This window comes from Amia ocellicauda, chromosome 21, assembly GCF_036373705.1.
Source record: "Amia ocellicauda isolate fAmiCal2 chromosome 21, fAmiCal2.hap1, whole genome shotgun sequence".
In the NCBI taxonomy this organism is placed as follows: Eukaryota; Metazoa; Chordata; class Actinopteri; order Amiiformes; family Amiidae; genus Amia; species Amia ocellicauda.
This window is the reverse complement of record NC_089870.1, coordinates 18,759,885-18,776,870: the sequence shown is the minus strand read 5'-3', so window position 1 is coordinate 18,776,870 and position 16,986 is coordinate 18,759,885. Positions and strand designations below refer to the sequence as shown.

Sequence of the window (16,986 nt, the reverse complement as noted above, 5' to 3'; positions counted from 1 at the left end):
AATCATTCTCCCAGCACTATGTAAAAGGTCACGGGGGACCTCATGACAAACAGTTACTGATAGCTTTCCTCTCGGTGTGGACACTAAAATTAGAAAGCAATATGTAGTTTGTTTCAATTACAGATTCAAATCTTAAGTGGCATCTTTTATTACCCTGCACTGTTTAATATTGAAAAGGGAAAGAAAGAGACGCAGATAAAAAAGGAGTGCTGTCTATGGAGAGCCAGGTAACGAAAGAACAAGCCGAGGTGAAAGATGAAAAAGATTTGGATACAGCAGTGACATTTAAATTACCAGCCAGCCAGGTTTATGCACCGCCGTAAGATATAGCACTGACACCTTGACAAGATGCTTGGATGACATCATCAGAATAAAGTCTTACATTTAATTTTGTACATAAAATGCTATTTAGGAACGATTGCAGCGGGAAAGCAAGACCAAGTGTTTAATTAGAAATGTGTGCCTGAGGAAAACAGTACATTTAAAACAAATTATTTTAATTGTTGTTAAGGAAACAAGCCAATTTAATATATATCTTCATGTGCCGTTCCAGTTTCCTTGGAAAAATGAGTGTGGATTAATCATTTTGCCCTCCTTCTCTGGGGACATTTATGTTACCAATAAACAGCTTCCTACCAAGCTTTTCCTCTTCACATACAATTGGTAATTGGGACATTGTCACCACTCTTGACATCATGATTTATATTTTATGACACCACTCTAACCAAAAATGTATTATATAACAATAACTATTTTCGATTACATATTAATTTAAGGTGAAATAAGGTGATTCAGAAAAGCTTATGGAGTTTGATTGTGTCGACAAAGTTGCTGTCGCAAGAGTTGCTGTTAATTAAGGCATTGTTGTTGTTAAATTAAGGCTTAAGGTGTCAATGGTCACTGTACTATCACAGAGAACAGCTAGAAGACACGTGGCTGCTTGCTGTTGCAGATGTCCTAGCAATGACTTTTGAAAAGCCTCCTCGGCACATAAAAACGAAACAAAAACAAAACCAGGCACTGAGCCCCCACCGAAACCATTAAAAAGGCCAAAGTTCTGAGATCCGGCATTGTCTACAAGATAAATAAATCTGATTGCTTTTGTGTGTCAGAAGAAGAAAAAAAGAGAGCCGTGATTGTGGATGACAAGAGTGAAAACGCTTTAAATCACAGAAAATGGAAAGTGTATTTTCTGAGCAGAAGTGACCTTCAGGTTAAAGTATCTTGTTCTAATAAAACCAAACCTGCATATTGGCAGCCTTCCATGGCAATCATTTAGGCTTGTACTTACAGGCACAAAATAGCTTTTAAAGGATTGTTTATTGTGATCTCCGAACACGGCATTAGCGTTCAGTGTATTGCTGAGTTTGAATATCTGAAAGGGCTCAGGATGAATCTAAAGCAGCCGCAGCAGTCCAGGTTTTTATTTTTACATATTAATATGTCAGTAACACTAGCCCGAGGTCTTTCCGAGGCTTTGTTAGTGAAGATGGAAACATATCTATGCTAAGATATTGCTGTGTGGAGTAGGCGATGCTGAATACAAAATAGAAAAATAAGTCAAGGCTCAAAAAACGCAACAGTGAAATGTTGCTAAAAGCAGCAAATTAGGTATGGATAGTTAATGTCAATTTTAAGTCTCTGCTATATATAGAAACAACACTACACAAAAAGGGTACACATTACAGTGCAACATGCGTGAAGCAAATAAATCTCTCTCTTCTGAGTGACACCTGATGGACTATGTGCAAAATCAGCTTTATTAAAGGACTTTAGGTGACCCATTATTGCCCCTTTTCTTCTCTGTTTCTATTCATTCACCGAGCTAATCAATTAAACATACTCCTTACTTCGTGGAAAGCAATAACACCGGAAAAGGTCCGCCATGTCTCAGTCTCTATGATAATTTCATACTAGTTGTTGACACGTAAAAATTGTAGCTACACGGTGAGATATCTGAAGTATTCCATCAATAATGCATCGAATACGAGACGGAGACGGGGAAAATGACACAATGAATGCGATGCGGTTTTATTTCTCAAGTACGGGCGGCTCAGCGGAGACATCGGTTTCATCAAACAGGAGGGGAGACCTTTTACTGTGTTTTTAATACACTTGTCTCATTCCCTCCATTAGTGCCTCACAGTGTCAAAGAGTCAGGTTAGGTTTTCAAACGGGATCAAGTAAACGGACGTCAGAGGAAATTACTGCCCCTCCAATCGAAGGTTCTTTTAAATGACAGTTAGTAATGCAGACATCAATCTCACATGGCCAGGCCTGAGATGAAGGCATATTGGATGTTTCTTGTAATGCACTGCATTATAAAAAGATTAGGCAAGTAAAAAATAAACAGAATAAAAAATATATGTATATAAAACTGAGTTGATGGGTTTAGCATTGCTGGATCTACCATTACTGTGTGTAAAAATCATTCAAGTCAACTGGCATTTGGTTGAAGGTCACCTTAAAAAAGATAATATTGTGTATGTTGAGGTTTATGTTGAGCAAAATTTGATTTACAATGAAAGTGAAAATGCTGGTTAATGACCAGAGGTGTAATCGTGCAGAACAACTATTTCATTCTATTACAACCATAAAGTATATATTGGTGTATATACACACATATATACAGTATATATAACTTTATTTAAAAGTAGGAATTGCCAGTATATTCAAAGTGTAGTACAAGTAAAAGTATTGTTTCAGTTAAATGAAGTCCTGCTGCATGCTGTGGAAAAGCACACTGAGAATGAGATGAGGTAAACTTTCTGTTTTCCAAGCTCCATTAAACAAAACGTACAGTCATTTTTCACAATAACTGTTTGTCCTAAAGCACTTGACACCCCAATCTGTAAGATTTTTGTTCTGCATTATCGTACGTGTTATTAAATAAAAAAGGGTGACAGTCTAAAATAGCATATTCATTTGATTTAGGGTTCCTGATTAAAGTTGGCCAGAAAATCTCAGGATGTCTGTTTTCTTTAACATTGTAAGGTTACTGTATTTTAAATACATTTACTTGAACTTCCACATTTATAGGCAGATTTCTCCTTCGATGCACCGATTACAGGAGATATTTTAAATAAAACAGATGAATGCAAACAGAAACTTGAAGAGAAGCACTTCTTTGGATACCCGTCTCTACAGTAATATGACAAAACTTGCTGTACTCAGGCCAGTGTTTATGAAATTAAATTTTGCCCTGATGAATTTAGGGGCAAACAATTTGAAAATATGAGTGTGCAAATCAATGACTGCTGTCTGTTTGGATAGGGCTCTTTGCTTATTTTAGGCGGCTTAAAAGTTGTAGGCGGTACACATTTTAATAAATCAGGTGTGATGTTTCAAAGGCCTGCTGCATCGGCCCATTCTTAATATTCCTTATCTCCTCTGCTAGTCAGCACCTTCTGAAACATATCACTTTTCCACACCACACGAGCCCGTACAAGCTGCCCCAGAAAGTAATTGGATTTTACATAGAACTCAGGAAAAATATTAATCTTCATTGTAATGTTGTAGTAGCTCATTTTGCTGACACTTTTTTTCTTCAGCAGATCACACTTTTGGTCATAAATGAAATGAAAAGATTTTCCGTGGCAAAAGGACCACCTTAGCTAGCTATGGATGCTCACGCCTTTGCAGCAGATTTGTTAGGGGGCATTTCCGAGCTGACTTAACAGTTTAGCCCCGGTGAAACTACACCAATCAGCAATGATTTAATGAGTAAAGGTCTAAAGATTATGTAACCCACCCTATAATAGCAGGGCAGGGAAACATGAGGTGTGGTGTGTTCTTGACCTATGCATGCATTAGCATAAACAAAGGTTTTCATCTAATTTTCCCAATGTCAGAATTGAAAATATGAATGATACAATGAGCTGTGTTGATTAGAGAAAGATGTACAATGATAAATCCAACTATACCCTTTACATTTGTCCTACTGCTTTGCATCGCTCTATTTTTATAATCTCCCTTCATTGTGTTCATTTTAAATGCTGCACAATGTGCTTTCGTTTAATTCCAGTAGGGCATGTTTAATATTGCGCTCTTTAAGGTTTTCATGAATGTAATTTGAATCTAATTAAGTCACTTTTGCCCAGGTTCAGACTCTGAGACTTCATATTTGCATGGCATCCTCAGTGCACAGGCGATTCTGGTACTTAGGGAGCATATATTCAAGCACCCCCTGTAAGGACATTTTTAAAGACCTGCAATTCCTGAAATACATATAAAATAGACTACTGCTGAAACACACAGAGGGAGAGAAGAAGGAAAAAAAGAAAACAGGTCATTTAAGCTTTGCACAAACATTTTCACCAAACAATTCTGCACAAAGATGATAGGAGACATGTAAATGAATGTCCAAGGCACTGTACATACACTTAAACCTTAAATAAAAGTGTATGCCAAAACATAGTTCTGTAAATACGGGTTACATATGAAAACCACACTGTAAAAGTTGAAAAGCATGTGTCAGTTCATTGATATTGAGAAAATAATGTCATATAATACCAAAGACAGGAAGTCAATGACATTAAAGTATACAATATTGAATGTATGAAAGGTGTATAAAGAAAATTTAAGTCTCTGCCCTAGTCTGCGGCAGGACACGTTTGGGAACACTGCTCAATCGTTTGCCATCTTAAGGGTTTGGGAATTCATCAGTATTTGGCAGTGATTTATACAGAGACTTCTACTTTTACAGCCCTATAAATTCACACAGTAACGCTTTTACAGTGCACTGTAAGAGACTGTTAAATTAACACATTACAAATTTCCACAGTTCACCGACCTCCCAACATGAAATCCTTTCGAACGTACAAATCGCAAAAGGTGGCCATTTCAATTCTAATGACCTTCTCTGAGGAAAAAATAAAAAAAGGGGTAAACAAACAGCCGGGCAAAGACTTGGAGAAAATATCGGTGCAAAATCCGACCAAAATAACCAACCAGTGCACCTCTGAAGATCATCCCCGAGATCACTAGAGATTGTCATTTTTTGATAGAGGGGAGAACAAAGCTAAAGTGTGCCTGGTATTCAGGGCATTAGCACTGACAGCGAGTGTATCAGGGTATTTTCTTTTGCTCTTTTCGAGTGTGTATGAAACCCAGCTGTGAAAATGGCTAACCTCAAGCCTGGGGCTATAGCTCTTCCATGAAGCACATGGAGACACCATGAAGACCACACACTGGTACTGTCTTCCAAGGACAAAAGTATAGAAGCGAGAAAAAATGCTGCATCCATTAGGCGCTAAAAAAAACATTGTGGGAACAGAACAGTGTGGCATATTATCAGCTTCTCAGTTATACAAGTCGGTAAATAGAAATAATTTGATAATTTAATGCTGACATCAAACAGTACTACCTTTTATCTTTTTTTAGTGACAATTATACCGATTCATTAGAAATATAGTTGTATGGGTTCTGCATAAACCCTTATGAATGTCTAATTACAACTGTAACTTTGTTATAACAGATGGAAAACTCAGAAATGGATATTCAAGTGATTAAACCCTCAACACACAACCTCCCTTCCTCTCGGTAGAGTGTGTGATGACTGCATGAACAAGTTTGGTGACAACGCAATGAAGTGCGTCAACAACAATCCACTTAACTGATCCCATCCTTCCCCTAGTTCAGTTTTTGAAATTTGAAAATCCTCAGCACACCATCATTGGGACTCTATTCACCCATCTATGCATGTTCTCCCAGCCTTATTAAGCTGCGTACAAAGCCCTGTTTTCCCTGTCAATGTTTTCTATAATTAGAGCGACAAATGCACCTCAGCATGCTATTTATCTCTCGGCTGGTGAGAAGGAGCCTTAAATAAATGATATTCCTGTCCGAAACCAAGAGTGAACGCCAGCAGCTGCCATTTTAAAATGCCACCAGCTTGTGATTTCTTTGCAAATCCGCTGAAGCTCCGCGACAAATCCAGAACCGCCTTGTACTCTCTTACGGACATACAAGAGGTAACTCAAAGGAAACTGAAGGAAGACAGTTAAAAATATCTTGGGGGGGGGGGGGGGGGGTGAGAAGATTGCTGGCGTATTCAGATGGCAAACGCTTCTCCGTGGATATTGGCTGGCTGAGATGCGTTTCGAGCCTGAATAGAAGAGCGAAAGGAGGGGTAAAGGAGAAAGAAAGGACACGGGAATGTACTGAATGAAAGACAAAACCACAGTGACTGATGTATTTCTGTTTTCCCAATGCTTTCCCTGTGCTCGTAATTAGCAGAAAGGAAAGGACACATCTAAAAAAACGAAATTGCATAAACAAACAAATTCCTTTGGGCTATCAGAGATTGCGATGTACAATTAAAGTATTTCCAAACAGTTACAGACAGCCTGTTTACCAACGCTGTTTGAATGAATTAAGACAGAAGGCAAACATGACGGGCAGCTTGTTGACCTAACGTGGAGAACTGCATTAATGAGAATTCCCTCACGCCTTCAGATGGGAACTAAAGCACTTCACATCTCCCATTTGAAAGCAACTAAGTGGATGTGTCCCCAAAAACATCTGAAAAGGGAAGACAGACAGTGAAGCAGGAACAAAGACAAAGTGGGCTTTCTTTGTTGCTTTCAAAGGACGAATATGTGGTGTTCACTATTTTGCATTAACAAAGCCAGGCTGAGAAGAGAAATAAAACATGTTTTAGCTTATAAATGAAGAAAGTCTCTTATTTTTTAAAGTTTCAAGATTTTGGCTGTAAGTATTGCTTTGTGATTTTTAAGTGATAATAAGTTCTACATCATTTTGTGCATGGATAAACCTTTCCAACGGTATCTGTTAATTGCAGCCCATTCCATACGCTACATAAAACAAGGAGGATATAAAATGGTTAATTAAAATATTAGTCATCGTCCTAGAGGCATATGATCAAAGGCAGCACAAACCATTAAACGAGCCGAACTTAAACAACTGTCACCAAAGCCGCCAACAGTGCGCTGGAAGACCGGGCCTGCGAGTTTGTGCGTTATCTCACACTGCTCACATTGCGTACGTGACTCGGGGGAATACGCTGTGAGCATCTGTGGGTGTCCAAAAACTTGGAGCAGTGTATTGCGTTCTTATTATATACTTTCCCCCGCCTCATCCATTCTGATAATAAGCCTCATTGACACACCAACAGACTTAATAATGTACAAATCTAGGTCAGCCCTGATATCAAACATGTATGATCTTTTAAATCCTACTTTTTTGGAGCACATGTCCTTTTAAGGTAATATTCTCATGCCAAAATGTATATAACCTGCAGTATTCTTGGTTTAAAAACATTCTTCATATTAATATACATTTTTTTAGTCATTTGGATCTTAAACAATTGCATTGATCTATTTACTTCAAGGAGAAGAGAGGCAGTCTATCCTTATATGGATGCAACATAAGACCAATCACACAATGACATTTGATATTGATACTGATATTTGATATTTGATATTAGGATCACTAATGTGTGCAGTTTAAGGAACACAACAGACCAACTTTTTCTTACCCTCTTCTCTGGCATGTGACGTAAATAACAAGTAAGTTGATGAATGGAAACCCCGTTTTAATACAAACATCTCTGCAACTGGTGATTTTAAAGTCTGTTTTCGCGCCTGAACACGTTTGCATGGCGGCTCTTCTTCATTTGCATACTTTTTGTTTGCGTAAAATATTTGTTTTCACGGATGCAGATGGCATGCATGATCGAATTCTCTAGATCCACAGTTAAATGGGCAAATCAGGTATGATCCCTCTTAAGATTAGCAGTATTGGAAATTTCTAACTCCCTTGGAGAATATTATTAATAGAAGAAAGATGTGTGTGTTGGGGTCTGGAGCTGTACTGCTGTAATGCAATACAACATCGTTCACCTTGTGGGACCTCATCTAGATACCGGTGGAGGGCAAATAAAGAGGAAGGTCAGAAATAGCTCTCACACAGGGCCAGGTAACAAGCAGGGCTCTGCACAACATTACATCCACCGTCCTCATCGGGTCTGTCGCTGTGGTAAACATTGTAAGACCTGCAATTTTTGTGCGCTCCTCTAGTTCCTGGATTTGACAGCTGATAAGACACCAGCTAAGTGCTTAAAAAGCCATTAGAAAGCAGTGGTCCCACCCCCGGATGCAGAAAACATTTTTTCAAAGGATGAGATTTGAAGTAGGCTTTGTGAAGTCACAGATTCATTTACAGCAACCTTTAAGAGCGGAGTGACACAGCAGAACAAAAACATGAAGGCTAACTCGATCCATTTGCCTAAATAATACCAGAAAGTTCAATCACCTGTAAAATAAACAGTGGGGCTATTAAGCCGACCATTTAATGCATTTTAGATACTCTGCTGTGTTTTAAGGGGGAAACAAATTATTTTTAGTGTATTTGTCCATGGAAAATACACCATGCTATGGTTATCAGCTATAATAACTGCAAACACTAGACATATTTCACCTGATTAAGGTTCAGAAACTGAATGTTAAATTCCCCCAGAAATATTCTATATAGAACATATTATACATTTTTATAGTGGCAAACTACTTTTCTGTAGTTGGATTATATTGGATATAGTTTCTTAATAAATAAATCCTGATTAATAATTATATAAGAGCTGTCATTAAACACCTCCAAACACTATGTGAAACATTTATAGCTGTCCCTCAAACCCTAAACAATTACACATGCCCCTTTAATCACTTCAAACACATTTCTGATATTGCTTCTTAATTGGTATATTGTAACAAATGTGTGTGTTATAGCCACACTTCCAATAGGGATTTCAATCCTATTTCAACAATAGTTTCCAAGACAGTGGTCCAGATGAGACAATATTCTACACATCAAAACCGTCACACATCCAGGCAGCTCTGGAGAAAGAGCCAGGTTCACACTCAGCGTTTAAGGACAATCAGTTTTTGCTGTCAGTGCGTTTCGGAGCTGTAGTACATTCTGCACAACGCACTTTGACAAGATTGAAAACATAATAATGACAAACACTATAACAAACTATACAAAACGTGAATTGCCAGCGTCTACAAAAACATACATCTGTTGATCTTTCTTCTTTGCAATATGAGGAATTTTACAATGAAACACTTCTCTGCTCCTGACACACATTGTGTTTTTTTGGTTCAGTTATTGTACATTTTCAGCTCACCTGTATTATCTATTCTATTGAATGTATTTCTCTTAACCCAACTGGAATGTGGAACTAAAAGTCTGCCCACTTTTTCAGTAGTGATATTCTGTGGAGAGTTATTGCTTTAATATCATGACCGCCAAGTCTATTTGTTCGAGAGTGCCTATGAAATGGCCTGCGTAATTATATTTTGTGCAGCCATTGACATTTATTGGCTCACAGTAAAAGTGTATTTGCAAAGTGCTATGTTTTGCTGCAGACTACAAAGGTCCATCTGAAACAGCAGGAGGAATCCAGAGCCTTAGAATTAGCCATTTTTATTTCCTCTGGGTTTCCAGGGGCAGGATGGGAGAATAGGAGGGGCTCATTCGACAAAATTAGGGATGAAAAACTCCTGTATACCTTGCTTAGATCTCTCGTACAGTATATGACATGCCGCTATAAACAAATCTTACAGAGTTATCGTAGCTGCACCCTACAACTCTTTCTACCTGCTAGACTTACCTTAGCCAAAACACAATGACAATACCACATCAAAATACCACACCCTCATAAGAAATACAAGGGTATATATTAGGATATAAGCCATAAATACGTGGGCTGCTATTCACTCTTACCACACTGAACTATCAATTTAATCCAAAGCTATTTGTTTTGGAAGGAGGTAGAAGATTTTATACTGGGTTGTTCACTGCTTCCTGCAATCCACGTTGACTACAAAAGAAACCACACACCCTTTAAACTCGGGTTGACCCAGTTGACCTTAACAAAATTCAGACGCAGGCACCTGCTAACCAGCCCGGCATAGTTTAAACATGGATGAGCTGATTTGCATTCGCTGGGCTAGGATTCTCCCCTATTTGTTAGTAATATATGAATGTTATCCTAAGGCATTTTCTCTCTAATGGCACACTGGATTTGAACTGTGTGCATTTATTCTTTGGCGGTTGTTGTTTTTCACATTCAAAAGACGTTCCATCTCCTCCAAAATTTGCAAGCCATCAGACTTGTTGAGCACGTTTAAACTGCCAGACCTGAGCCCAAAAACAACAGCTAGTCATTTCGTAGCGTGGGGGAGAAGGCAATTGCTCTTCACTGTACTTAATGTTCATTAACAAGACAGAACAGGTATAAAACCAATTTTCTGTTCAAAAAACCTATCCTTACTAGGCATGTGCATATACATGAGGATTTGTCTTGTTTATTTAGGGAGAAATATAGTATCAGAAGTTCAAGTACTGCCTTCTGCAAAGCCACGTTTGAGCCAACACCCAACCCCAACTTGGATCTCACACTCAAAGTGTATCCATCTGTTTCGGTGAAAATCGGCTAGCGTTCGTTACCTGGATGGTGGGTGGAGATCTGTGCTTCCTGGTTGTGGTTGTGGACATGGTGGTTGTTGTTTCGATGAAGGTGGTGGACATTTCTGGAGGTACTGATGTTGTGGTCGCCGACCCGTGGACTGAAGGCACATCCCCCACCAGTCGGACGCTGCCATTGATTTTAATGTTGGGATTGTTTTCGGCGGCCATATTCAGCACCTTAAGGCCATTGTAGTACAGGCCAGACAACTGTCCCTGGTATGGCCTCTTGCGGTCATTGCCTCCAATGGTTATGGTGGCCTGGGTGTTGAAGATTGTTAGCTGCCGGCCTACAAATGAAAAGAGAGGTGGACGTAAATTAAAAAGTGAAAATATTTCTGTTATGGTACTTATGTCTCCCTGGTATAAATACCAAATTTCACGACTGCACTTAAAAAACTGATGTTGCCACAAGATTTTAAATTATTTTGTATCTATCTACGTCAAGGGTGACATTTTCTACAGAACATTCTTGTGCAAACATCGCTCTCCTTCCAAAAAATTGTCACACTTCAGATCGACAACGATTAAAACGAAGGAATGGAAATCATTTCAGTCAAAGGTCAAGGACCCACACAGTCACAGAAATTTGATTTTTAAAAGCATAATTTGGCTTAAAGGCTTTTACACAGCCTATTAAAGATGACAGAAGATTATTCTAATTTCGGTTTGTCAACACTGCCTCTGTGAGGAAGGTCACAATTTATCGTCGGAGGGTTACGTCTGATGTTATCTCCATCTGAAGGTCATTATTTTCGGAACTTGTATTTATGGGTTCGGAATGAAAAGACTAGGTAAAGGTCACATCCTAATGTTCTTCTCCAAATGATACCTTTCGGGATATTTGTGGAGAACATAGTTTACATTTAAGACCACAAATCTGTCAAACTATACACATTAAACTGGATTTTCTTTGGGGAAACTAATGAGGATTTAAAATGTTAACTTCTGCACTGAAAAGAATGGAAAAACAACAAAGAAGTAACAGTATAAATCATCTTAACCTCAATTATGTTGGTCTTCTTTGCTAAAAGGTCAGTCACATATGCCCTTGTTTGTTTTCAAAAGCTTTTCAGCATTTGTAATCATACCAATTTACATGGTGTGTTTATTTATACGATATTACGAGAATAATATTCATAAATAATCAATACTTATTTATTGCATGCTTTCTATATTGGAGAGATAGTGTAAGACATTAAAAGCCTCATATACATTTTGGATTCTCTAAGATCAAAAATAATAAAGCACATGTCATAAACTGTTACGCGGATTGCCTTTTAGCAAAACCTGTGCAATTAATTAAATGTAAATTATAGTAAATAATTCCAATACCTAATACATTGCATGCTTAACTGTCAAATGACACATTTCACAATTCAATTATATTTGGAAGAAAATAAATTAAAAAAACATCACAGACATACAAAAAATAGCAAGTTGACTCATGCATGTAGGCATTTATAATGAGATTTGAGAGTAGCTTTGTGTTTTAGAGATTGTTAAAGGGACTTTATAATCTACTTAAGAAGTTTAAGTAATGACCTTTAAATGCATTTTATAATGATATTAACCCATACTCGAAATCCATGCAGCATTCCCTCTAAGTGTTATTATCCTCAATAGAACAGACTTTAAAAATATTTCAAAGCAGCGCAATGGATGCTAGATTAGATACATCCAAGATTTGCAGTTTACTACTTTATCGTACAAATGCCTTAGAGGGAATTCGTTATGAAGGGCTAGTTTTGTCTGGTCAGTTATGAGTTTATTAAAAATTAATTTAAATCTACATATTTTAAGCATGCTCTACATATTTTTATACACCTGTTCATGCACCATTTACAGCTAACTATATATATATACACATATGTATATACATACCAATATATACATATATATGTACACAATCCCAGTCCCTTTAACTGAGTTAGATGATAATGCATAATAATATAATGATTTAGACAAGGAAAATAAAACCAAACTACTGTACGATACAAATTAAAACGGAAAATGGTTTTAGTTAGCTGACACTTATTTATTGCAGGCTTCATTAATATTTATTTATGAGATAAAAAAACAAAAAACAAACCAAAGATCATATTTACAAGTTTAAAAGTTTAATGAAGGTTACCTTTCTCTTGTAGCCACTCCTCTACGGGTCGGGTATATTTGAATGGGATTTTCTTATTTACCATTTGAAGGCGTTCATAATCACTGCTGCCTTTAAAGTTTAAAAAACAGCTTAAAACAGTCTGCAATGGCAATAGTTATTTAAGCACATTTTCTTTTTAAACATTTTTTATTTTATTGTTTTTTTTTTTTTTAGTTTAACCATTTTATTAGGTGGAATTAGAATGTATTATACTGGCATTTTTATTGCTGGTCTCTTTTCTTTTTTAGTTAAAGACAACAATCAAATATCTGCAGTACAGTGTCTTCAGAAGGACATATTTGGTGATAAATTAAGCTATATCGTTCCCATGAGAGATTTCCATTTGAGGTTGCAATATATTTGTAAATATATTATTTTAAATCAAAAACAATAATTACCGAAACATATATGTTTAGTTCCCAGTTAAAAACAACGTGCAACCAAAAATTTGTTTTACTTTACAAATGCTACATATAAATGTTTTTTGTGTGTTTTTTTTTGCTTTTTTTAAAGAAATTTTTAAGACACAAGTTATTGCATACATTAAACACCAGAGTGATCATTGAAATCAAAAACACTTCCTTGACTTTATACTGTTTTAATCAGGTTTTAACTGGACAGCATATGCTTTATTCCATCCCCCTATGAACAGACACATTATATAGGCAATAAGATGTCCTGAATAACACTCAAAAACGTTTGATTTTAAATGGCAACCTTTGTGTAGCTGCTAAAGGCACCAGTTCAAATAGTCCTGCATTATTCGCAAAGCACTTTAATTATGTATTGCTGTTGTCATTGTTTAGGTAGCCTCCCAGAACCACAGACCACACAGCAGGATAAAGCGGTGAACCCACAGTTTGACTCAAATGTGCCGACAAAGGGTTAACCGCGAACGCACGACAGGCAGCAAAGATATCTCTCACATCAAACTGACATCTCGGTGCTGAAATGAAGAGAAATACACACCTTACCTGTGCCGTTCTGCTCAAGATATTATTTGATGCCGGAATGATGGCTGACAAAGTTTTATCAATCATATCAATAAGGCTGTCTAGATGTAAAGACACACCAGTGCGATAGGTTAGATTAACTGGTAACTGGAAGACTGGCAGCCCAGGGTCTCATCATGGGGCTGGATAAGGGTGGCAAACTCTCCATGCTGAGATTCACAAGGAAGGCCAATTAATGGACATAAAAAGAGCACGAGGTGCAGCAATAGTCAGGGTTAGTTTTTTATCTATCCTCAAGGATACTGCTAAACTGTCAGTTCAAAAGGAATAAAGGAGGAAAGAGATTGAAAGAAAGAAAGCTAAACATTAAGATTACGGTTTAGCCAGAGGGTATTCGAGAGGCTGAAATCAAAATCTCGTCCAGTGTGTTTCTGATTGATAGTGTCTTGGCATTTCATTCACAACATGGTGGGATGATTCTGAACATGTCCTGAAATGAATTTATTAATTTGTAAACTAGCAATAGCATCTTATGACAATGCAGCGAGATCTGAAAGAAGAAAGTTAATTGTAGAAAACCACAAGAAAACATGTCGTACTGGAAGAAGTACAATGGGATGGGAAAATGATTCAAAAGAAGATGGATATGAAACTTTGATTATGTTACAACAGCTCATTACGATGTAATATGTGTTCCAAACTTTATTGTTCAAAGTCACATATGAAACAAAAACAAAACTGACTAATCTAAGAGCTGTTTATACAGTGAACGCTGAAATGGGTCAGATGAAAATATGCTCACAAAGGGATGAGGTAACAATCTCAGTGCGTGTTTATAGCTTTGATATAGTCAGATAATACACATGTTCACCCAGCCTGTTTGGAGAGAAATTTCTGAACGACTTCCTGAAAGACAATGTCACTGGAAGACTATGGAGAAAAGGGAAAGAATTAATTATCTGGAAGAGTCTCGGCCATTCCAGAATTATTTGTATGAATGTAATTAAATCTATTCATCATTAAAAATTGCTGAGTGAATTATACCAATAGAACATCAAATCAAAGTGAAAACAAACACCACACCTATCGGAGCAACACAAGAATGACCTTCATGGGCAATTGATGGGGAAATAAAGTATTGTTTACTTCTGGAACAATGAAAACAGGCCAAAATATGATTTTCATAACACTTTGCATATAGCTAATGATTAACGAGAAAACGATTTGAATGCTCCAAAAAAAAAAAAAGGAAAATTAAACTATCAGCACTTTCATCAGAAGACAAGTCTTATTGATTGGTATCGCTGTTTGTTTTGGAAACATACATATTTTATTTAACACGAGATAACGCAGAGAACTCAGAAGAAGCCGTTAAACAAATTGTGTGTGTGTGTGTCGATTCTGCCAGTGGGGATCCGTTCATGTATTTGCCTGTGTGCAGGTGGAGGGGGATGTTTTTTTACTAGGCACCTCTGAAGTATTTGTTTGAATTGAATCTCCTTCTCAAGACCTATGTGATCTTTAATATGTAGTGTCAACAACAGAGTGACTTAATGCCGTCTCAGTAGGGCATGAGTCCAACCGCGCACTCCTTCCCACAACCATGCTTGGCTGCGGCTCGAGCTGAAGCATTACCCCCAGATGCTCCAAGCCTGAACAAATACACTGAGTTGATGAGAGATGCACTGAATTGTGGCTACCCCTGCAAACAAGACCCTGCAAATCTCAAACAGATCTAGTCGTATTAATAGTGATTTCCCTATTCTTCCTTTTCTTCCCCTGATCCCACCAGGAGCATTCTAAACTACACCATCGTTCCAGCATTAATCTATCAAACCAAACGCTTCCTCGGCTATGATAATCTTATACAATGTTCCAATTAAACACAGCAAGGGTTTTTCCACAGATGCTGGCCTGATTTCAAACTGTGAACATCTATATTGTTGGTGTAACATCAGGAGAGCTGTCGGAGCATGGCCTGAGAATTTGCATTTGGCATGGCACATCTTTCCACTTATTAGCCAGTTCACTATATAGCAGGCTGAGCTTTAGGTTATTGTATCTTGTAGGGCCTAGTTTGGATTCCAAAAATGTGCAATTTATGATTTTCCAAAAGTATTTTAAATGCAAGATTTGTAAGTATGGTTTTATTTCACATTACAGCATGCGAAAAAGACCTAAACAACCTAATCACAACATACTTATTGGTATCTATATGAAACTAACCTTTTTCCAGAGATAGATATAATGCAAATCTTTTCATTTGTGTGAGGCCGAAACCTGATGCAGAAAAACGATATGCATAATTTATAAAGGTCAAAACAAATGCAGCTAACATTGTTGCAAATCATAAAGGCATCTCGTGTTAATATACTCGTAAAATAATTATTGAAATGTCGCCGTGAAGTGGATGCTATATTTTAACAGCTGAAGTAATTTTTTTTTATGTATTTTCTGTACAATTTGAAATGCTCGTAAACCAAAGCAGTAAAAAGAAGAGGCGACACTTTTCTTTGCCAGCATTACCAATGTCCTATCTGTTTAGGATCATAGTCTCCATCTTTTAGGTACCAAATTGCTTTGTTTAGCAATTTACATTATCATCTGTTTTGCTTGCAAACAGGAGTGTCACACGCGTGAGTGATTTCGTATTTTCAAAAATGTTTTATAAGGTTGCTGTTGCGTATGTCTAAAACCAAGGAAATTAAGCCTGACAGGAAACAGAAAGTTTTCAACTTCTCTCCTCTCCAGTCACATTCACTCTCACCGCGTGACATGCCACCTTCTGCAGAACTGGAATGCGATGGCTCTGTAATTTTCTGACTTATTGTGTATCAAACTGAAATACAGGGGAATATTTTATTGTCCCAAGTGCCACGTTGTGAAGGCATTTTGTTATCCTGATGTAAAGCAATATAAAAAATGAACACCGTATTTACAGGCTACAAGCTATTTAACCTGTCATAGCTTCTGCATAACACACATTGGCACAAGAAGATGGAAATAAATTACTTTTATAGTACCTGTCCTGATTATTGGTTTAGAATTCACTATTTCAAATTCCCTTTGAGTTTACAGAAGTAAGACAAATACACTACCTACAGAAAGCAAGTTTGCCTAATAACATTTGTTACAAAGCATCCATTTAGGTGTCATATGTGTTTGTTTAGAAAAAGAGTCACTAGTGTTTTCCCCCCTTGTGTCATATTATTTCCTTGTGGAACTGAGCATGTTGAAACTACTTGTTGAAAATAATGGATTGCTCTTCTGTCTTGAGAAGAGGCTAAGCAATAAAGAGTAAATGTAAATATCCTTCAGCAATCTTCAAGTAAAAACATCAATTCTGAATGATGTGGTCGTTTCCTCAGTTACTCCTGAGGACCAAGGCTGAAG

At 37.3% G+C, this 16,986-nt stretch overlaps 1 protein-coding gene across 9 annotated transcripts in view; it reads right to left on the bottom strand.

The window, feature by feature from the left end:
* The window catches only part of nrxn3a (neurexin 3a), a 328,954-nt gene that overhangs the window by 29,864 nt on the left and 282,104 nt on the right, over positions 1–16,986 (bottom strand). For 6 of the 9 annotated variants that reach the window (XR_010805140.1, XR_010805142.1, XR_010805141.1 and 3 more), the window contains 2 exons: positions 12,620–12,709; positions 10,468–10,775 (listed from right to left, as the gene is read on the bottom strand). Coding sequence is in view for 2 of the 9 variants with exons in the window: in XM_066694072.1 (XP_066550169.1) it covers positions 10,468–10,775; positions 12,620–12,709 (398 nt within the window). In the remaining 7 variants the exon portion in view is untranslated. The remainder of the gene's footprint in view (positions 1–10,467; positions 10,776–12,619; positions 12,710–16,986) is intronic. The other 3 variants (XR_010805144.1, XR_010805145.1, XR_010805146.1) reach the window with 1 other exon arrangement.